The sequence below is a fragment of the Erythrolamprus reginae genome, chromosome 1 (assembly GCF_031021105.1).
Source record: "Erythrolamprus reginae isolate rEryReg1 chromosome 1, rEryReg1.hap1, whole genome shotgun sequence".
Lineage (NCBI taxonomy): Eukaryota > Metazoa > Chordata > Lepidosauria > Squamata > Dipsadidae > Erythrolamprus > Erythrolamprus reginae.
The window spans coordinates 340,943,518-340,967,543 of record NC_091950.1 but is presented as its reverse complement, the minus strand read 5'-3'; the positions used below and the strand labels follow the sequence as shown (position 1 = coordinate 340,967,543).

The 24,026-nt window shown below is 42.8% G+C and overlaps 1 protein-coding gene across 1 annotated transcript in view; it reads right to left on the bottom strand.

The window, feature by feature from the left end:
- LOC139157370 (cation channel sperm-associated auxiliary subunit epsilon-like) overlaps positions 1-24,026 on the bottom strand; it is a 144,080-nt gene that overhangs the window by 46,168 nt on the left and 73,886 nt on the right. Inside the window, exons 7-9 of the mRNA XM_070734069.1 lie at positions 12,692-13,163; positions 11,226-11,665; positions 902-960 (exon numbers count right to left, since the gene is read on the bottom strand). Of these exons, the coding sequence (XP_070590170.1) occupies positions 902-960; positions 11,226-11,665; positions 12,692-13,163 (971 nt within the window). The remainder of the gene's footprint in view (positions 1-901; positions 961-11,225; positions 11,666-12,691; positions 13,164-24,026) is intronic.

The following is a 24,026-nucleotide window of genomic DNA, read 5'->3' as shown; positions in this document are numbered from 1 at the left end:
CCCGTCCATTACCCTGGGGGGGGGGAATTATTGACCCCCTCAGAGAGGGTCCACAAGTTGGGCGTCCTCCTCGATCCACAGCTTACTTTAGAGAACTGTCTTTCAGCTGTGGCGATGGGAATGTTTGCCCAGGTTCGCCTGGTGCACCAGTTGTGGCCCTACCTGGACCGGGAGTCACTGCTCATTCCCTCATCACCTCGAGGTTCGACTACTGTAATGCTCTCTACATGGGTCTACCTTTGAAGAGTGTTTGGAAACTTCAGATCATGCAGAATGCAGCTGTGAGAACAATCATGGGCTTCCCCAGGTATGCCCATGTTACACCAACACTCCGCAGTTTGCATTGGTTGCCGATCAGTTTCCGGTCAAAGTGTTGGTTATGACCTATAAAGCCCTTCAGGGCATCGGACCAGAATATCTTCGGGACCGCCTTCTGCCATATGAATCCCAACAACCGGTTAGGTCCCACAGAGTTGGCCTTCTCCGGGTCCCATTGACAAAATAATGTCGTCTGGCAGGACCCAGGGGAAGAGCCTTCTCTGTGGCGGCCCCAACCCTCTGGAATCAACTCTCCCTGGAGATTAGGATTGCCCCCACCCTCCTTGCCTTTCGTAAACTCCTTAAAACCCACCTCTGTCATCAGGCATGGGGAAATTGATTCCCCTGGGCCGTTTCCATTTTATGTATGGTTTGTATGAGATGTATGGATTTGTATTGTTTTTGTTGTTGTGAGCCGCCCTAATCAATAAGAGTAAGCCAAACCTTAGCCTGGATCCTATGAACCTAGAATATAACTCTACAATACTGGAATATGTTAAAAACAAAATGCATTGACATCCTTGAATGCAAATAGTGTATTGATACTGAATTATTATTTTTATCTTAATAAATTTTAACTTACAACTGAAGTTGATAATCAAGCAGTTCAGAATAATCTGTTTCATGATAAAATGTTACAGTCTGTGAGAAACAATGGATAAATGCATCAGTGAATTAGACCCAAAATACCTTCCTCTGAATTTCTAATAAACATATATTAGGAGAAAGTTGCATAAAACACATATGAAATCTTTAATTTATTTATTTATTTATTTACTTACTTACTTACTTACTTACTTACTTACTTACTTACTTACTTACTTACTTACTTACTTACTTACTTACTTACTTACTTACTAACTTACTTACTTACTTTATATGCCACCCATCTCATTACTTTCCAAAGTAAGTCTTTGGATAGGTAAGGTTTAAGGTAAGCAAAATATAAAACTTGATTAATAAATAAAATATGGAAATCAAGTTACACAATCTACATCAAATAAATAATTTATATGTGCTTCAACTTAGTATCCCTTCCCCAACAGATATAGAATTGTATCTTATCTGAATATTATTTTAAAATTAAATATTGCATTTTGAGATTAGTCATAGCAGAACAGACCTTTCTGATCTTGGTTGATCTTGAAAATGTTAGGAAAGATTCTTATGCAAGTGGCCTCATGTAATATGTATTGTTTGAATGCATCACAAAGTACAGGTTTGAAACGCTGCAGTTGAGTTTTTATTTTATTTTATTATTTATTCATTTATTTATTTAATTCATTTGTCAAACATGTATAAAATGGAAGTAGTTTGTATAAACATAAGTAAAAATCCGCATAGAAGGAAGTAGGCAGCGGGGTACCACAGGATTCAGTCCTGGGCCCGGTGCTCTTAAAAATTTCCATCAATGACCTAGATGAGGGAATAGAGGGGGAACTAATCAAATTTGCAGATGACACCAAGCTGGCAGGGGTAGACAACACCCCAGAGGATAGGCTTAAAATACAAAAAAAATTTGATAGATTAACTGTGGGCCCAAACAAACAAAACGAAGTTAAATGTCGAGAAAAGCAAAGTCCTACAGCTAGGCAAGAAAAACCCAAAACACACATAAACACTGGGGGAAACCACGCTTAATAGTACTGACTAAGAGAGTCCTGGTGTACAACCAACTAAATAAGAGCCAGCAATGTGCAGCGGCAGCTAAAAAAGCCAACACAATCTTAAGCTGCATCAACAGAGGGATACACTCCAAGACTAGGGAAGTACTAATACCATTATATGTTGCCCTGGTCAGACCACATATTGTTTTCAATTTTGGTCACCCCACTACAAAAGGGACATAAAAACTTTGGAATAGGTATGGAAGAGAGCAACCAAAATGATAAAGGGAATGGTAACCAAGACATGCGAAAAGAGTTTGCTGGAGCTGGGCATGGATAGTCTAGCAAAAAGGAGGGTGAGGGGACATGATAGAAATATACAGGTACTTGTGGGGCTGCCACAGAGAAGAGAGATTTACACTATTTTCCAGGTGAGGATGATCAACCAGTGGAATGGCCTGCCAACGGAGATTGTGAATGCCCCAACACTTGACACATTCAAGAGGAGATTGGACTGCCATATGGCTGGAGTGGTGTAGGGTCTCCTGCTTGGGTAGGGGGTTGTACTAGATAACCTGCAAAGTCTTTTTCATCTCTAATAATAAATTTAATAAGTAATGATAAAAGAGGACAATAGGACAGTAGGACAGGGATGGTAGGCACAATGGTGTGCTTATGCACATCCCTTACAGACCTCTTAGAAACGGGGAGAGGTCAACTGGGGCCCAGAGGGAGGAGTTTCTCTCTCTGAAATTTGCAATCCAATCCTTCCCTGCAGGGAGGCGGAACAGATTAGGTGGTTCCGCCCCAGACACCTGATGGACCCTGAGGGCTTTCAGAAAGTGCTTAGGGTTTTACCAGATTCATTTGTACACAGTTCGGCAGAGTCTCTTGCCGTGGCTTGGAACAAGGCTGCGACAGGGGTTCTTGACCGGATTGCGCTGTTGCAACCTCTCTGTGGCACCAGCCCCAGAGAGCTCCTTGGTTTACCAAGGAACTCCGGGTGTTGGAACGGCAGAAGAGACATCTAGAGAAGCGATGGAGGAAAAGTAAATCTGAATCTGACCGAACACTTGGAAGAGCTCATATTAAGACTTACAAAGTGGCGCTGAAGGCGGCAAGATGCACATATCAAGCCGCCTTGATTGCATCAGTGCAATCCCACCCAGCCGCTCTGTTCAGGGTGACTCACTCCCTTCTTAACTGGGGGGGAGGGGGCTGGGGAGCCCTTGCAGAGTAGTGCCGAGAAATTTAACTCATTTTTCACTGATGAAGTTGCTCAGATCCTGATGGACCTTGACTCCAATTGGATTGCAGTGTCAGCTGACAACGAATCAGTTGAGGTGACTGGGGCCTGTCCTTGTCCCTCTGTCTGGGAGGAGTTTGACTGGGTGACACCTGATGAAGTGGACAAGGCCATTAGAGCTGTGAGTTCCACCACCTGTTTGCTGGATTCCTCTTGGCTGGTTTCGGCCAGTAGAGAGGTGACATGGAGCTTGGTCCAGGTTCAACACTTCTGTGGGGAGGGGGTCCTTCCCAGCTCCCTACAAGGAGGCACTTGTGCGCCCCCTCCTCAAGAAGCCTTCCATGGACCCAGCTATACTCAACAACTATCGTCCAGTCTCCAACCTTCCCTTTATGGGGAAGGTTGTTGAGAAGGTGGTGTCGCTCCAGCTCCAGAGGTCCTTGGAAGAAGCCGATTATCTAGGCCCTCAACAGTCAGGGCTCAGACCCAGCTACAGTACAGAAACTGCTTTGGTCATGCTGATGGATGATCTCTGGCGGGCCCGGGACAGGGGTTTATCCTCTGTCCTGGTGCTTCTTGACCTCTCAGCGGCTTTCAATACCATCGACCATGGTATCCTCCTGCGCCGGGTGGAGGGATTGGGAGTGGGAGGCACTGTTCTTCAGTGGTTCTCTTCCTACCTCTCTAGTCGGTTGCAGTCAGTGTTAGTGGGGGGGGGGTCAGAGGTCAACCTCTAGGTCTCTCCCTTGTGGGATGTCTCAGGGGTCGGTCTTCTCCCCCCTGCTATTTAATATCTACATGAAACCGCTGGGTGAGATCATCCAAGGGCATGGGATGAGGTATCATCAGTACGCTTATGATACCCAGTTGTACATCTCCACCCTATGTCCAGTCAGTGAAGCAGTGGAAGTGATGTGCCAGTGCCTGGAGGCTGTTAGGGTCTGGATGGGTGTCAACAGGCTCAACTCAACTCTGACAAGACGGAGTGGCTGTGGGTTCTGCCTCTCAAGGACAATTCCATCTGTCCGTCCATGACCCTGGCGGGGGGAATTACTAACCCCTTCGGAGAGGGTCCACAACTGGGGCATCCTCCTCAATCCACAGCTTACATTAGAGCAGTGTTTCCCAACATTTTTTGAGCCATGGCACATTTTTCATATTTTCAAAATCCTGGGGAACATTGAATGGGGGGGGGGGGGGCTAAAAAAAAGTTTGGACCAAAAAAATATCTCTCTTCCTCCCTTTCGCTCTATTTCTTTCTCCCTCTTTCTCCCTCTTTCTTCCTTTCTTTCTCTCTCTCTCCATCCCTCTTCCTTTCTCTCTTCCTTCCTTCCTTCCTCTCTTTCTTTCTCCCTCCTTCCCTCCCTCTATGTCTTTCTCTCTCCCTCCTTCCCCCCTCTCTTGCTCTCTCTCTCTTGCTTGCTTTCTCTCTCTGTCTCTCTTGCTATCTCTCTTTCTCTGTCTCTTTCTTTCTTGCTATCTCTCTCTCTCGCTGTCTCTCTTGCTATATCTCTCTATATCCCGCTGCAAGTGCCCTCCCGCCGGGCCCCAAAGGACATTTGTTGCTGCCCCTGCAAGGGAAGCTCCCGCTGGGCACGAAACTGAGCTTCGCGGCACACCTGACCATGTCTCCCGGCACACTAGTTGAAAAACACCGCATTAGAGCACCATCTTTCGGCTGTGGCCAGGAGGGCGTTTGCCCAGGTTCGCCTGGTGCACCCACCCTCCTTGCCTTTCATAAACTCTTGAAAACCCATCTGTGTCGCCAGGCATGGGGAAATTAATATACCCTTAGCTGTTTTGTTTTATGTATGGTTTGCTCGAGTTGTATGATCGTTTTTTGATAAGGGTTTTTAAAACAGTTTTAATATTGGATTTGTATATGATGTTTTTGCTTGTTGTGAGCCGCTCTGAGTCCTCAGAGAGGGGCAGCATACAAATCTAATAAATTATTATTATTAATTATTAACTGTAGACAATCTAAGGTTAACGTTTTTGGGGATTGGGGAAGAAACCACAGAGTCCAGGCATTCCTGGCATTGATCATTCTATTGCTGAAGTTGTATTCTATGCAGTCAAGTTTAGAGCGGTTTACATTTAGTTTAAATCTATTATGTGCTCATGTATTGCTTCAGTTGAAAGTGAAGTAGTCATTAACAGGAAGGATATTTTGATATATGATTTTATGAACTACATTTGGATTAGTTCGGAGGTGACATAGTTGTAAATTGTCTAATTCCAGTATTTCAAGTCTGGTAGAATAGGGTATTTTGTTGCGAGTGGAGGAGTGGAAGATTCTTCTTATCAAATATTTCTGTACTCTTTCAATTGTATTAATGTCTGATATGCAATATGGGTTCCAGACAGATGAGCTGTGTTCTAGATTTAGTCTAACAAATGTTTTGTTTGTTTTGGTTAGAAGTGCAATGTTGCCAGAGAAAAAGCTACATAGGATTAGATTAACAACTCTTAGTGCTTTTTTGGCAATGTTGTACAGTGGACTCTAGCACTTTTAAGTACATTATTGTCCTTATAGAGTGATCCACAAATATTCTTAAAATATTTTACTGTTTTAATCTGTGGACTATTGACCACAGACTTTTGTGTTGAATTATGTTTAGTTATAGATGGCAAATATTTTATGGAAAAAAGCATACAATATTTAATATTTCTGTGATGTTACATACCATACCATTATACCTGTTTAATAAATGACCTTACAGTCAATGTTCCCTCTTAGCTGCATGGCCACACAGCCGCGCATGTGTTTACAGACCTCTGCACGGCAGTTTCCAACTGCCGCGCGGAGGTAGCCACCGATGGAACAGTCACCGCTGCAGTTATCTTCCGAACCTTTGCCCAGCACCTCCAGATGCCTTGAGGATGAGGGCTATGGCGGAGACCAGGCACTGTGATGCTATGGGAAACCCCCCTACAACCAGCCAATCAATGAAGATCAGGCGTGGCCATTTGCTACCTCCACGTCGGGGTCGTGGCAGAGAGAGAGGCAAATTTGTAGCTGAGCCAGGATGCTCACTGGAGAGGTAGGTGGAGCCGGCAGCGTGACTTTCAAACTGACCCTATTTTGACCCCGTGGAGGGAGGGAGGAAGAGAGAGAGAGCAAAAGGCCTGGCTGCCTCCTTTCCCCCATCCCCCTCCATCCGCCCTCCCTCCGACTCACCCATGGTGTGCAGGTGGCGCGAATTTCAAACTGACTCTATTTTGACCCTGTGGAAGGAGGGAGAAAGAGAGAGAGAGATTGAAAGGCCCGGCTGGCTCCTTTCCCCCATTCCCCTCCATCCACCCTCCCTCCGACTCGCCCATGGTGCCAGAATGGGGCTGACTCTGAGAGGGCACTGGGCGTCTTGGATTTGCACCTGAGCACTCTGCGGGGCAAGCGGGGCTGCATTGTCTCAAATCGGGCACCAGGGCAGGAAGGATTAAAGCAGTTGTCGATCTTTGTTGCTGGCAGAATGCGCCGGGGCGGGAGCAGCTACCTCACCAGGGCGTAAGAAGAAGAGAAGCGGGGTGGTGATTTCCAAAGGGAGAAGGGTGCTTGGTAAGCCCTGAAGGCTCTCTTAAGAAGTGGGAAGCACACCACGCTTTTTTTCCCTTCAGCTGCTCCAACTGGGAGAAGGGCGCTCAGTAAGCCCCGAAGGCTCTCTTAATAGACTTTGAGCAGCTGAAGAAAAAAAAAAGAGGTCTGCTTCCCCCTCCTTAAATGTAAGCCTTCTGCCAGTTCTTCTTGGGCTTTTAGACTTGCCTCAAGCCAGGAATTTGGGAGAAATACCACTCCCCTTCCCTCCCTATTGGCTCAGACAGAGATGGAGGCAAAGAGTCAGAGGGGAAGAGCAGGGGGGAAGTGATAGGGGGAGGGATTGTGAGAGAGAGAAAAAGAGAAAGAGAAAAATGAGAAAATGATGGAGGGAAAGAATGAGGGAGAGTAAAAAGAAACAAATGAGAGAGAAGGGGAGAGAAGGAATAAAGAGGGAGAGGGAAGAGAGAAGTGGAGAGGAAGGAAGGAGGGAGGGAAGGAAGGAAGGAGAAATGAACAAGGAAGGGAGGAAGGGAGGAAAGAAGGAAGGAAGGAAGGAAGGAAGGAAGGAAGGAAGGAAGGAAGGAAGGAAGGATGCACGAAAACTACTTTGGTTGCTCTGATGGATGATCTCCCGGTCCAAATAGGGCTGCAACTGGTGCACCAGGCGAACCTGGGCAAACGCCCCCCTTGCCACAGCTGAAAGATGATTCTCTAATGTGAGCTGTGGATCAAGGAGGACGCCCAAGTTGTGGACCCTCTCTGAGGGGGTCAATGACTCCCCCCCCAGGGTGATGGATGGACAGATAGAATTGTCCTTGGGAGGCAAAACCCACAGCCACTCCGTCTTATCAGGGTTGAGTTTGAGTCTCTTGACACCCATCCAGACCCCAACAGCCTCCAGGCACCGGCACATCACTTTCACTGCTTCGCTGACTGGACAAGGGGTGGAGATGTAGAGCTGGGTATCATCTGCATACTGATGATACCTCACCCCATGCCCTTGGATGATCTCACCCAGCGATTTCATGTAGATATTAAATAGCAGAGGGGAGAGGACCAACCCCTGAGGTACCCCACAAGTGAGCAACCTATAGGTCGACTTCTGACCCCCCACTAACACTGACTGCGACCAACCGGAGAGGTAGGAGAACCACTGAAGAACAGTGCCTCCCACTCCGAACCCCTCCAGCCGGCGCAGAAGGATACCATGGTCGATGGTATCGAAAGCCGCTGAGAGGTCAAGAAGCACCAGGACAGAGGATAAACCCCTGTCCCAGGCCCGCCAGAGATCATCCATCAGTGCGACCAAAGCAGTTTCCGTGCTGTAGTCGGGCCTGAATCCTGACTGTTGAGGGCCTAGATAATCGCCTTCTTCCAAGGAAGGTTGGAGACTGGGCGATAGTTGTTGAGAATGCCCTCATCACCTCGAGGCTCGACTACTGTAATGCTCTCTACAAGGGGCTGCCTTTGAAAAGTGTTCGGAAACTTCAGATCTTGCAGAATGCAGCTGCGAGAGCTATCATGGGCCTTCCTAAATATGCCCATGTCACACCAACACTCCGTAGTTGATTATGACCTAAAAAGCCCTTCATGGCACTGGACCAGAATATCTTCGGGACCGTCTTCTGCCACATGAATCCCAGCGACCAGTTAGGTCCCACAGAGTTGGCTTTCTCCGGGTCCCGTCGACTAAACAATGTCATTTGGCGGGCTCCAGGGGAAGAGCCTTCTCTGTGGTGGCCCCGACCCTCTGGAACCAACTCCCCCTTTCGTAAACTCCTTAAAACCCACTACTGTCGTCAGGCATGGGGGAATTGAGATATTCCCTTCCCCCTAGGCTTATAAAATTTATGGATGGTATGTCTGTATGTATGATTGGTTACTTAAATTGGGGTTTTTACATTACTTTTAATATTAGATTTGTTTATATTGTCTTTTTACTGTTGTTAGCCGCCCCAAGTCTACGGAGAGGGCATGCAAATCAAATAAATAAATAAATGAATGAATGAATGAATAAATGAATAAATGAATAAATGAGAAATGGAGGGAACAAGTAAGGAAGGAAGGAGAAATGCTGGGAACAAAAGAAGGAAGGAATGGAGGGACGGAGGAAGGAAGGACTTTGGGAGGGGGGCTGTAAATTTGTTTTAAATTTTTCTCTCAACATACATTCAAACAACACAGTGTACCATCTAATATTGCATGAATAAAATGCGGTATTTTGTTAATAACTAATATCAATCATCAAAAAAATTGCGAAAGGGTTTTTTTCTGATTTTGTCATCCAGTTACATAATTTTCTTTTAATTAAATTCCCTCCTTAACACCAATTATATTTCTAACTTATTAACCATTATGCCAAAGTGCTTCCTTCTTTCTTTATACATTTTTCTATAAACCAAGAAAACCTTGTATAGCCAATCAGATGTTAACAAAAGAAAATTAAAAACAAAACATAAACATATACAAATTTCAACCTCCCACTCCTCAAAATAGCACATTTACCTAATCCCAAATTTAAAACTTATTTCAACCCATCTAACATTTAGTCAATTAATACTTATCTACATTTCTTACTTAATTATTAATCTTAAATTTCAGTCAATTTGAGAAAAGAAAAAAGGGGAAAAAATTCTAAATATTCTGTTTTCAATCAATTAAAAATCATTAATATCATTAATCTCCCCAACAATTCTAAATTCAATTCCATTTATGCATTAATCCAAATCAGTGTCACCTACTACATATCTTATTATAATCAATACTTCTAACTTTATTAAAACAGATCAGCAATTCCTAAATTCATATATCTAAATAGAAAAATTAATTAAAGTTAATAAAGAACAAACAAAACAATACTCAAAGCAATGTTCCCTCTAATTTTTTTTTGCTGTGGGCGGAAAAGTATAGTGTCTGAGCGGCAGTCCCTTTGGGACTGGGCGGCATAGAAGTATAAATAAATAAATAAATAAATAAATAAATAAATAAACGAACGAACGAACGAACGAACGAACAAATAAGAAAAAAATTTCCTTCTTTTTTATTAAAAGAAATTAATAATAAAACAAAACCAAAATCTATTATTATTATTACTATCTTCTCCTCTTTTTCCATCCCTGTCTCCTCCCCCCTTGTATGTGTGTGTGTGTATGTGTGTGTGTGTGAACTCTTGAACCATTTCCAATAACAGGTGAGCTATTGGAAATGGTTCAAGAGTTCACACACACACACCCAAACGGCTGGGGTTTTTTTTCTCTGTTATTATTTGGGTGCTTTTTACCATATGCTTTAAATCAAGAGTCATTTCTCTCTTTCTCTCTCTCCCCCTCTTGCTCTCTCTCTCTTTTTCTCACTTTCTCTCTCCCACTCTTTCTATCTCTCTTCCCCTCTTGCTCTCTCTCTCTCTTTCTCTCGTTTTCTTTCTCTCTCTCTATTGCTTTCTTTCTTTTCTAAAAATACTATCTGACCCCAAAATGTCACTTTGTCTCCCATGTCTATATAATGCAGTTGGAGATTCAAATTATTTTCAAATGCTATATATGGTAAAGTGAGGCAGAACTCACTTAATAACCATCTTACTCAGGAGATAAAATCTTTGGCCTCCATTGGGGTCAGAACAGAAGTTGAGGATTATCTGTCTGACCAGTGCACTCTTTTCGAAGCAGATCAGGAGATCAGGAGTCCATTTTGAAACTCCACAGAAAACGATCTACGCCCCGGCATGAAAATGTGCCGCTCAGACATTATACTTTTCCGCCCACACTGAAAAAAAATTAGAGGGAACATTGCATACAGTGTTCCTTAATTTGTTTATATTTTTTTCTAAATTTTAATGTCTGGCTTTCTTTCTGATTTACTATATTTCTGATTGCATACTGTTATTTGCACAAAATTTTCTAATAAAGATAAACAAAAGAATGGAAGAAGGGAATTTTTGAGAAAGATACCGTATTTTCCAGAGAATAAGAATTTTTTTGGTGGGGAGACAAGGAAAAAAGGCTTCTGCCTCCCAGCAATTTGCCAAACAGCAAACAGCACAGAAGATATACATTGGTTGCTGTGTATTTCTGTGCATGTGTGTCTGGCCCATAGAAATAGCAAAGAATTGAGAAATGTACATTATGGCAGTATATTAATCCCAGAAAGTTTTCTTAAATGTATTCACACTAACTCCTCCCAGTTATTTAAATAGATCTACTCCAAACAAGATTAAGTCAGGATTTAACTCAGTTGCCTTATCTTAATACTTAATAATAATAATACTTAATTTTAAAACAGGACATTTCAGATTGTACTTTTACATGTCTTTAAAACTGATGTGGCTTTCTGGAAGTATACTCTGCTATTTAAAAGAAGGTACAATAGTATTTTTAGAAAACACTACTCAGATCAAACATAAAAAGCTTCTTCATTTTGTTAAGTTGTCTAGAACAACAATAAAACAGTCCTTAAAAAACAGGTCTAATAATTTGAACATTCTATAGACATTTATAGGAGGTAAATTGTTGGCACTCACCTTATTTTTAGTGCAGATTCCACGAGCTATTTCATAAATGATAAGTTCTTTAGTCTTCAACAGTTCTGGCCTATAGATTTCAACACTTACTGATAAACCCTTATTTTCTAAAAATACTATCTGACCCCAAAATGTCACTTTGTCTCCCATGTCTATATAATGCACTTGGAGATTCAAATTATTTTCAAATGCTATAAATGGGCAAACATCGTCCACTTTTGCTGCAGAACTCAATACTTCTAATTTCAATGGATATTCTTGGCGGTTTATTTTTGTGCCATTGATTGTTACCAAAAACATATCTCCAGAAGGGTTAAAATAAAATAGAAACTTTTTATGTTCATTTTCCCAAGGAGTAAGCTTTAAAACTTCTTCCACTTCAAATTTGAAGAAAAACAGTTCGTTATTTTGCAACTTTATTATGACATTTCCAAAGAAATCTGGAAAAGAAAAAGAATACCATATTCAAATCAATTTAAATTTATTTGATTACCATATTAATTACATTTATAGAAAAATAAAATTATTTCATATACAATATTAATGCCTTAATACTCTAATTTTAAATATATTAAAAGTAGAATAAGCATTACTGAATATATGGGAACATACTGTTCAGTAAACATTCATGATTTTGGTAAATATATAATGTCTTTTAGTCTATCCACAGCTTTTACTCCAAATAAATATCATTATTCTTACTTATTTCAGTTCCCACTTTCTTTTTAAAAAAACTTATGGTGACATATTTAATTCTTTTGATAAGTCTTGGAGGCATATTAGGTTGACAAAAGTCCCATTGGCCACTTTACACAATAATCTTCTGAGCTGAAAATAGGGTCATTCACATATGTATTTTAATATAAATATAAATGTTTTATTAGGTAATACTATCAGACTATAGTTCTCACTTGAATGGCAGATAGCCACAAAAAGTCTGCTACCATTCCAGAATAAATTTCTGCCTTTATCTTGTCTCATATTATTATTCTGCCTAAATTACATCACTTTACTCTGCTAATTGAAAGACCAGATTTAGCATCTCTAGTGAATTTTAGGAGATTAAAATCTCACAGAAGATCATCCACACTCTCCTTTCTTTCTATCCCTTCCAGTTGTCAAAAGATCTGGAGTTCTGGAAGTCAAATGTTAAATTTACATTCTTTATCACCAGATTTCAATCCAGTTCTCTTTACTCTTCCAGGAATAAGCCATGGTTCCTTTATTTGACCACTACCATATAGCTGCAGAAGCCTCTATTCATTCACAATCATCTTCTCATTAGGGCCATACAACTCTCTTATTGATTAAGTACTTCAAACCATCTTTTGTGACAACTGCACTTCACTTTTCACCCAGCTTAAATTTTGTTATTAATCATTACATCTTTTCAAGGTTTGAGACTTTGCTGTTTGAAGGATGATCAGTTCCATTTTATATTTCTATTAAAACATAGAATACTTAACCAATAGCAATTTGATGAATTTTAGTTCGTCGAGATTTTGCTGAAAATTTGACCTTTGTCTGAAAATCTTGAAGATAACCATAGTATTTATGGTCATAGTAAGTATAGTAAATATTATCATCATCCCACAATATCATGGATGTTAGTGCTGAAGGCATGACTTCCATATGCATGGAACCAAAGGCGGGTAAGTCTAAGGAAAATTCTTTCAATATCCATAATTGTGTATCTTCTTTATAGATAACTAGGTGTAATATCTTTTTCCTTAAACAGCCAGTGCATTCTATCAGTATTGCAATTGAAGCAATAAGTGAGTCATAGCAAGCATATACTACTGATAGATTAGCAGTTCTTTGTAATTTTAGTTTTTCTTTTAATAATCCTACAGTTATCAATTGATGAAATTTATTCCCAGGATATCCAAGGAAAACTTTGTCTTGTGACCATATAATTATTCCACTTAATTCGTTCTCCTGAAGGGAAACAAAATTATGAAAATAATGTTTCAAATTCTACAAAATAACAATATGAAAAATACAATGTTTATAAAATATTCATTAAAATTAACAGTTAGTATCATGACATAGTATATTTGCAACTTTTAATAGGACAGTCAAAACCAGTCAAAACCAAAGAAAAATAGTTTGTGCTTACATATAATTGCTATACTTCTAGCAAACATAACATATTTGTAATTTGTCAAACATGATATAGGATATTGATATTGGAACTGATAATAGAATTCAACCTCACTTAACTCAAACATTCATGACAATTAATTGCCATTCTAATAAAAAAAGTTTTTTTCCCAATTGAGAAAATGTAGTCACATTATCTTAATTACAACAGATGTTTGTTTAGATTTTTGTTCTATGAATTTTTGGTTCTATATATCTGAATTTTTGTTCTATACACCTATGTATCTTCTCCTCTTTTATCTTAAATGTGCACTTCTGTATTGCTATATATGTTTCATACTACAATAGGTACATCACGTAATGAGAAAAGATTAATAAAAAGAAATTAATGTGTAATAGCATATAAACACTTACATAAAACGAGACCCACAAATGTGAACCAAACAGACTATGAGAAGGAAAACAATTTTATATTAGCATAATTGTAATTCTGCTTTTTAAAATATCTGGTACCAGTACATTGACAAGTCTGGCCAGCGGCATATTCAGAAGTTAAATCAAACTGAGATTTTAGTAGAATATCATTTTTAAAATATGATTTTTTTAAAACTAATTTTCAATAGCTTCAATTACTGTATTTTTCAGAGTATAAGATGCACTTAAAGTGGGTGGAAATGGCTATGAATCTACTACAGTGAATGTTGCCAAAGTCCTGCCCACCTGCCACCCCGCTGGCCCCCACCTTTCAGCCATTTCCGGTCTCTGCATGTCGCATCTTCAACCTCTACATGTTCCATTTTAGACCTGTTCTAGGCTGCAGGGATCACCACAGCACATCGCCACTGATCGTTGCTAACACGCCTAACATTTTTGGCAGGGATCGTTACTGCCACTACCAATCCCTGCAATATCAATACTTGTCAAGATTTCAATATATTATTTTATGATTATTAAATGTATTTATCAGGCCACACAAATTTACGCTATTATACTCTGGCCAGTATACCTACTGTAAGCACTTTCACTAGGGACCAAAAGTAATTCTTAAGCCATACACTAAATAACAATAATTCTCAAGAAGGACTAAGTACTGAAATATCTTACTGTATTTTAGCCATTGACTAAAGCTAGGATAAGTACCTAAATAAGTAGAAAACTAAATCTACATTTCCTGATCATTAACAGTAACAAATTATCAGAGTTGGACCTTGCATAATGAAATTTTCACAGGTTGCCCTTGCCAGAGAAATCTATTTAATATCCTCTATATGTGTTCCAATTTAGTACATTATAATGTAACAAATGCAGGAATGCTGCACATTCAGCCTAATCTCATTTACTCCATTCACTAGAATATATCTCTCTCTCTATCTCATGCGTTTTTATTCCACTAAATCTTTTCTGAGGTTTTGTATGGGACTAATATATAGAGATAAGGCTGAATGCTGGCATAAGACAGTTAGCCTATGTTAGATTACATGTCAGAAATTAGAGGATTGCCAGATTAGGGTAGTATGACAGTATAATCCTATTTGGATCAAATGAGATTGGAATGATAAAGACTTGCATTATACACATCAAGCCAGACAATATTACATCACTGCTATACTCCAGGCACCTATCTACTCTTTGAATAATCCAAACTTCTTTGCACCTCCATCCACTCAATTTCATCACAGCTTGTTAGGTGATTTTTCACTTGTCAACTGACAAGATTGAGGGGGCAAAGGTGCAAAGAAGGTTGGATTGTACAAATAGTTGCGCTAGACGCGTAATAAGCACACGGACCACCGAGCTGGGTTTTATGGGTCACTTTATTAATTTAAATCTGGACCTGCAGAGGTAAACCAAATGGGGCGGATCTTCCGTTCCAAACATTCATGGGGAACATTGGGCGAAAGCTCCTTGCTGAGCAAGAGAAAGTTGCCCTTGCCCTTGGACTTGACCTTCTCTTGCTCTCTGTTGTGCCCAAGGCATGTGGGAAGGCTCACCCCTGGCTTGTCACCTGTAGGCCTGTGGCAGGTGAGTCCCAAGCACACCCGTTCCCCAACACCCAGGCCAGGTCAGCCTGGAACCTCTGGTGGGGGGCAGCCCATCCCCTTCCAAAAGGTGCCCCCTCTATCCGCCCCATACCACCATCCAGCGTTACCTCCCCCCGTGCACCCTTTTTTACGGGCCCGCGCTCCCCATCCCCCTGCCAGCCCATGGGGGGGGGCGGGGAAGTGCCGGCAATAGAAGGGAAGGAAGCCGCGGCCGCCCCTGCCTCCCCAAGGTGCCTCCGGCCCCCTCACGCCCCTGGCCTCTCGCCCTTGCCCCCCCGCCCGCCTGATCTGCCCCCTCTCCTCCTCCGCCACCTCCTGCCTTGGGGCGCGACTTCGGCTTCCCCTCGGGATGAAAGCGCTCCCAGCCAGGGGGCTGCAAGAGAGGGCTTTCTCCGTGCGCTTGGGGAATGCCCACCCCGCCCCTCTCGCAGCCCCTTTGCTGGGAGCGCTTTCGTCCCGGACTTCCAGCAAGGGGGCTGCAGTAGAGGCAGGGCAGGCGTTCCCGAAGTGCTCAGAGAAAGTGCTCTCGCAGCCCCCTCGCCGTCGATGCCTCCGTTCCGGAGCTCCGCCTCACAGCTGATCACCCTGCCGCCGCCCCACGGCTACTGCCCAATGCCGCTGCTGAGAGAAAGGGAGGGGGAGAGAGGTAGCAAGAGAGAGAAGAGAAAGAAAGCAATAGAGAGAGAGAGAAAGAAAACAAGAGAGAAAGAGAGAGAGATGAAAGGGGGGAGAGAGAGAGAAAGCAAGAGAGATAGAAAGAGTGAGAGAGAAAGAAAGAAAGCAATAGAGAGAAAGAAAACAAGAGAGAAAGAGAGAAAGAGATAGAAAGAGAGGGAGAGAGAAAGTGAGAAAAAGAGAGAGCAAGAGGGGGAGAGAGAAAGAGAGGAATGACTCTTGATTTAAAGCATATGGTAAAAAGCACCCAAATAATAACAGAGAAAAAAAACCCCAGCCGTTTGTGTGTGTGTGTGTATGAACTCTTGAACCATTTCCAATAGCTCACCTGTTATTGGAAATGGTTCAAGAGTTCACACACACACACACACACACACACACAAGGGGGGAGGAGACAGGGATGGAAAAAGAGGAGAAGATAGTAATAAAATAGATTTTGGTTTTGTTTTATTATTAATTTCTTTTAATAAAAAAAGAAGGGAATTTTTTCTTATTTATTTATTTATTTATTTATTTATTTATTTATTTATTCTTCTATGCCGCCCAGTCCCAAAGGGACTGTCGCTCAGACACTATACTTTTCTGCCCACACCGAAAAAAAATTAGAGGGAACATTGCCACCATCCCCAGTGACCAAAGAATTTAAGCCAATTGACCTAGTTCTAATGAAACCAAGCCTGCTAGACATTTCCTAATCTCTCCCATCCCCAGCTCCCATTGAGGAGTAGGCAAAAAAACGGCCAAAACCTCAAAAGCAGAACCACCACAAAAAGTTCCTTCTCGGCCCCTGAAGGCGACCATTAGCCTGTCCCTCTTATCTAGGGACTCACTGCTCTGCCTTCTGGCCCATCCTTCCCAGCGCTGTACGCTGTGCCTGCTGGGCGATCATGTGCATTCTTGCATGACTTCCCATCATCCCTTGCCTTTGGCGGCAGTGGCCGTATGCTTCCGGCCCCTGCCGTAAATGTTGGTCCGCCTCGAACGTACAGCCGTGAAGCAATGTTGTCAATTGACAATATGATTGTCAATCACTTACATATGAGCCAGCTGACAATCACTTACATATGAGCCAGTAATGTAAGTGCAAAAAAGCCAATGTAAGCTACAGTAAGAGAGGGTAGAATTGAGATCACATAACTATTAATACTGCTTCATAATTCCTTGGTAATGCCATACTTTGAATCTAGTTTTGGTCACCCCAATACAAAAAAGATGTTCAGATTCTGGAAAGATTGCAGAGAAGAGCAACAAAGATGATTAGGGGGCTGGAGGCTAAAACATATGAAGAACGGTTACAGTAACTGAATATGGTTTCCGTTTCCGGTGGGGCAGCAGGAAGGAGGGAGGAAGCTGCAGCTCTCTGAACGACGGATGAAACATCTTGAATATAGGGTGATTTGGCTGTGTCAGTGAGCTTGTTTCTGGCAGTTTCAGTGGAGTGAATTGCCCGTCTCTGGAACCCTTCACCCAAGGTTTCTGCATGCCAATTGAGAACTGCATTGGCCGCAGAAGAATCGGGTCTTGATCAGCTGGGCTGCGGGAAAATGGCAGCCGCCACTGAGGATTGACTCATGCCGAGAGATCAAAAAGGAGATCAAGGAGGAGATTGAGGAGGAGAGAATGAGCTGAGATGGAGAGAGGAGAGAATGAGAGGCGATTGGCGTGGATGATGTTGGCGAAGGTACTGTCGCTTGAGATGGCCTGAGACAACCCAGGCCCACCGGATGGATCCGGGACACTGGTATGCTGTTTGGTAGGAGGGCTTAATGTCAGAGGGTCTGCCGGGTGAAGAGCCTGCACAGAGAGGCTGGGTAGGCTGTGGTTGTTGAGGAGGAGGCCCGCGAGAGTTGAGTGGAGGCCAGGCATGTGACTGAATCCTGGCTGGGCCCAGAGGGAGAGTTCCTCTCTCAGAAATTTGCCCAGCCGGGTTTCAGGTATGGCATCAGCCTCGACGCCAGGGAAGGGGGGAGGAGTGGCTATTATAGCTAAGGAGAACCTTTGCCTACGTAGACTTGTTGCTCCCGAGATTGCGGGTTGTGAGTCCCTCCTGGTGAAGTTGGAGTTAGGGGTTCAGGTGGGCTTGTTGCTCACGTATTTGCCTCCCAGCTGCATGTCAACAGCCCTGCCTGTTCTGCTCAAGGAGGTGGTCAGGTTGGCGGTGGAGTTCCCTGGACTCATTGTCCTGGGGGACTTCAACCTGCCGTCCTGGGTTAGGACAGGAGTTCATGGCCAGCATGACACCCATGGACCTGATTCTAGTTCAGCGTCTGACTCACGGGGGGGGGGGGGCACGCACCCGACATGGTATTCGTCTCGGAGCAGCTGAGTAATGGTCTGAGACTAAGGGGCTTAGATATGTTGCCTTTGTCATGGTCAGACTATTTTCTACTGCGGCTTGACTTCTTGGCTCCAATCCTCCCCCACAGGGAGGCAGAACTGATTAGGTGGTTCCACTCCAGATGCCTAATGGACCCAGAGGACTTTCAGAGGGCGCTTGGGGTTACACCAGATAGACTCGTCCACAGTTCGGCAAAATCTCTTACCGTGGCCTGGAACAAGGCTAAGATGGAGGCTCTTGACCAGATTGCCATTGCAAACTCACTGTGGCATTAGACCATGGAGAGCTTCTTGGTTTACCAAGGAACTCCAAGAGTTGGAACACCAGAAGAGACATCTAGAGAAACGATGGAGGAAAAGTAAATCCGAGTCCGATCAAACCCTTGTAAGAGCTCATATTAAGACTTACAAAGTGGCGCTCAAGGCGGCAAGATGCGCGTATCATGCCACCTTGATTGCATCAGCGGAATCTCGCCCGGCCGTTCTGTTTAGGGTGACTGGGGCCCGTCCTTGTCCATCGGTCTGGGAGTTTGACCTGGTAACACCTGATGAAGTGGACAAGGCCATTGGAGCTGTGAGTTCCGCTACCAGTTTACTGGATCCGTATACCTCTTGGCTGGTTTCAGCCAGCAGAGAGGTGACACAGAGTTGGGTCTAGGAGATTGCAAATGCTTCTTTGAGGAGGGAGTCCTTTCCGGCTCCCTACAACGAGGCACTTGTGCCCCCTCCTCAAGAAGTCTTCCCTGGACCCAGCCATTCTTAACTATTGTCCAGTCTCCAACTTTCCCTTCAGAGAGGGGTGCCATACAAATCTAATAAATAAATAAATAAATAAATAAGGTGGTGTTGCTCTAGCTCCAACAGTCCTTGGAGGAAGCCGATTATCTAGGTCCTCAACAGTCAGCATTCAGGCCCAGCTACAGCACGGAAACTGCTTTGGTCGCGCTGATGGATGATCTCTGCTGGGCCCGGGACTGGGGTTTATCCTCTGTCCTGGTGCTTCCTGACCTCTCAGCAGCTTTCGATACCATCGACCATGGTATCTTTCTGCACTGGCTGGAGGGGTTGCGAGTGGGAGGCACTGTTCTTCAGTGGTTCTCCTCCTACCTCTCTGGTCGGTCGCAGTCAGTGTTAGTGGGGGGTCAGAGGCCCACCTCTAGGTCTCTTCCTTGTGCGGTGCCTCAGGGGTCGGTTCTCTCCCCCCTGCTATTTAATATGTACATGAAACTGCTGGGTGAGATCATCCAAGGACATGGGGTGAGGTATCATCAGCATACTGATGATACCCAGCTGTACATCTCCACCCCATCTCCAGTCAGTGAATCAGTGGAAGTGATGTGTCGGTGCCTGGAGGCTGTTGGGGTCTGGATGGGTGTCAACTGGTTCAAACTCAACCCTGACCAGATGGAGTGGCTGTGGGTTTTGCCTCCCAAGGACAATTCCATCTGTCCATCGTTTACCCAGGGGGGAACTACTGACCCCCTCAGAGAGGGTCCGCAGTATGGGCATCCTCCTCGACCCACAGCTAACATTAGAGCACAATCTTTCAGCTGAGGTGAGGAGGGCATTTGCCCAGGTTCGCCTGGTGCATCAGTTGTGGCCCTATTTGAACCGGGACTCACTGCTCACAGTTACTCATGCCCTCATCACTCCAAGATTCAACTACTGCAACGCTCTCTACATGGGGCTACCTCTGAAGAGTGTTTGGAAACTTCAGATTGTGCAGAATGCAGCTGCTAGAGCAATCATGGGCTTTCCTAGATATGCCCATGTCTTGTCAACACTCCTCAGCACTGGCAGCCGATCAGTTTCCAGTGACAATTCAAAGTGTTGGTTGTGACCTATAAAAGTTTTTAAATCAGCATTTCATTATGGCCGCTTTGTCCAATTTCTGCATAGATTTGCAGAGAAAACCCTACAAATTACTGCATGAACTGTAGTTTACTCAGGAGATAGAAATGTTGGCCTCCATTGAGGTCAGAAGTCAAGGATTATTTGTCTGAGCAGTGCGCTCTTTTAGAAGCAGATCAGGAGTCCATTTTGAAACTCCACAGAAAACATCTAGGGGGGAAGGCAGGCTGTTCTTGACTTACAATGGTTCATTTTCTGACTGTTCAAAGTCACAATGGCCCTGAAAAAAAGTGTCTTATGTCCCTTTTTCACACTTATGATCTTTGCAGCAGCCCCACGATCATGTGTTCAAAACCTGGCCGCCGTTTCATATTTATGACAGTTGCTGTGTCCTGAGGTCATGTGACCCCCTTTCACGACTGTCTCACAATCAAAAAGTATCAGAGAGTTTAATGTGTGGTTAAGGCAGTGGTGTAAAGCTGAAGGTTTTGGCTATGTAAGTCATGATGTCAGTAGGTGGTCTAATAGGGAGTTGTTTAAGAGGGATGGTTTGCATCCACCATACAGAGGTACCCAGGTGCTCGATGAGGAATTCAGAACTTTTTTGGACAGGCATTTAAACTAGGTAAAGGGGACAGAGATGTAACTGATGTGGATTATTTCTGTCCCCAACCCATGAGGATAAATCAGCTTCTGGAAGCCTATGAAAAGGGAGCTGTAAATAAAATAGATGTAGTTGTTGATGATAAGGGGCAAACTAATAATGAAAATAATGTTCTTCGGGTAATGTGCACGAATGCTCGAAGCTTGAGCAACAAGCTCTGTGAATTAATGGCCATAATATCCAGAGATAATTTGGATCTGGTTGCATAACTGAGACATGGTTTAAGGATTCTAATGAATGGGAAATATCCATACCAGGATATACACTGTATAGGAAGGATAGAATAGAGAGAAAGGGAGGTGGAGTAGCCATTTATGTTAAAGAAAGTCTAAAAACAACACTAATTCAAAATACATGTAAAGATCTGGAGACTCTCTGGATTTGCATGCAAAATAAAGAAGGTTTGGGGTGATCTATAGGCCTCCAGGGCAATCTGAGGAATATGACAACAAGATGGTGGATGAAATTACCCAAATGGCAGTGAAGGGAGATATTGTGGTTATGGGTGATTTCAACATGCCTGATGTTGACTGGAATATCCCCAGTGCCCTTACATGCAAAAGTAAGAATATAGTAGAGGCCTTTACAGGAGCAGCTCTGGCACAGCCGGTTAAGACACCAACTAGAGGGGAGAATATTCTAGATTTAGTTTTTACGAATGGGAATTGGGTTTCAGAGGTCAAAGTGGGGAAAAGGTTAGGTTGCAGTAACCATCTATGTTTGTGATTTGATGTAAAAACGGATTGTGAGCAATCCTATACTGCAACCAAAATATTGGATTTCAGGAAAACAAATTTTAATGCAATGGGGGAATATTTAAATAATGAATTAAAGGGGAGGGATAAAATGGCAGGAGCGAGCACCCAGTGGACTGTATTAAAAAAGGCCATCTTAAAAGCCACTGGACTGTATGTAAGACAAATAACTAAAGGTAAAAAGAAAAAGAAACCGCTATGGTTTAGCAATGATGTAAGGGCTATAGTCAATGAAAAAAAGGCTGCCTATGGGAGGTATAAAGAGTCTGAAAGTATAGCTGATAGAGAGGTGTATAAAATGAGACAGAAGGAGGCGAAATAGATAATATATGCTGCTAAAGCCTCAAAAGAGGAAGAAATTGCCAAATCTGTAAAGAAGGGGGATAAAACCTTCTTCAGATATATTAGTGATAGGAAGAAGAAAAACTGCGGCATCACGAAGCTTAGTACTGGGAATAATACATGCATTAATGGGATGAAGGAGATCGCTGACCATTTGAATAGCTACTTCTGTTCAGTTTTCTCAAAAGACACCTTACAAAATAATACTATAGAGGGATATAGCATTGCTTCCAGCTGTACGGATTCAGCTCCAGTGATCTTAGAAGCCGATGTCTTAGAAGAACTTGAACGATTAAAGATAAATAAGGCAATGGGTCCAGATGGCATCCACCCCAGAGTTCTTAAAGAACTCAGATCTGTCATTGCAACCCCCCTGACAGATTTGTTTAACCAATCCCTGTTAACAGGAGATATTCCTGAGGATTGGAGAATGGCCATTGTTGTGCCTATCCACAAGAAGGGCAGTAGAGAAGAAGCTGGTAAATACAGGCCAGTTAGCTTGACATCAGTTGTAGTTAAAATGATGGAGACTCTACTCAAAAAGAGGATAAATCAGCACCTAAAAAACAATAACTTATTGGGCCCAAATCAGCATAGCTTTACTGAAGGCAAATCATGTCAGACTAATCTCATTGATTTCTTTGACTATGTGACAAAGGTGTTGGATCAAGGTGGTGCCATGGATATTGCCTACCTGGACTTCAGCAAAGCCTTTGATATGGTTCCACATAAAGAGCTGATAGATAAATTAGTGAAGATTGGACTTAATCCCTGGATAGTTCAATGGATTTGCAGCTGGCTGAAGCATAGATATCAGAGAGTTATTGTTAATGGCAAGTATTCTGAGCAGAGACAGGTTACAAGCGGTGTGCCACAAGGGTCTGTTCTGGGTCCTATTCTTTTTAATATGTTTGTGAGTGACATAGGGGAAGGTTTGTTAGGGAAGGTTTTCCTATTTGCCGATGACTCTAAAGTATGCAATAGAGTCGATATTCCTGGAGGCGTCTGTAATATGGTAAATGATTTAGCTTTACTAGATAAATGGTCAAAGCAATGGAAACTGCAGTTTAATGTTTCCAAATGTAAAATAATGCACTTGGGGAAAAGGAATCCTCAGTCTGAGTATTGTATTGGCAGTTCTGTGTTAGCAAAAACTTAGAAGAAAAGGATTTAGGGGTAGTGATTTCTGACAGTCTCAAAATGGGTGAACAGTGCAGTCAGGTGGTAGGGAAAGCAAGTAGGATGCTTGGCTGCATAGCTAGATGTATAACAAGCAGGAAGAGGGAGATTATGATCCCACTATATAGAGCGCTGGTGAGACCACATTTGGAATACTGTGTTCAGTTCTGGAGACCTCACCTACAAAAAGATATTGACAAAATTCAACGGGTCCAAAAACGGGCTACAAGAATGGTGGAAGGGCTTAAGCATAAAATGTTTCAGGAAGGACTTAATGAACTCAATCTGTATAGTCTGGAGGACAGAAGGAAAAGGGGGGACATGATCGAAACATTTAAGCATGTCAAAGGGTTAAATAAGGTCCAGGAGGGAAGTGTTTTTAATAGGAAAGTGAACACAAGAACAAGGGGACACAATCTGAAGTTAGTTGGGGGAAAGATCAAAAGCAACATGAGAAAATATTATTTTATTGAAAGAGTAGTAGATCCTTGGAACAAACTTCCAGCAAATGTGGTAGATAAATCCACAGTAACTGAATTTAAACATGCCTGGGATAAACATATATCCATCCTAAGATAAAATACAGAAAATAGTATAAGGGCAGACTAGATGGACCATGAGGTCTTTTTCTGCCGTCAGACTTCTATGTTTCTATGATTCTAAAAACAATGGGGCAGGGAGGGAGAAACCAGATTCGTTTAACGACCGGGTTTCTAACCGATCCACGCCCAGGCATCAAATGTGCCGCTCAGACATTATACTTTTCCACCCATATCGGAAAAAAATTAGAAGGAACATTGGTTGGGAAGGCCATTTTCACCCTCCCTAGGAACCTGGAAAGCCTAGGGAGAGC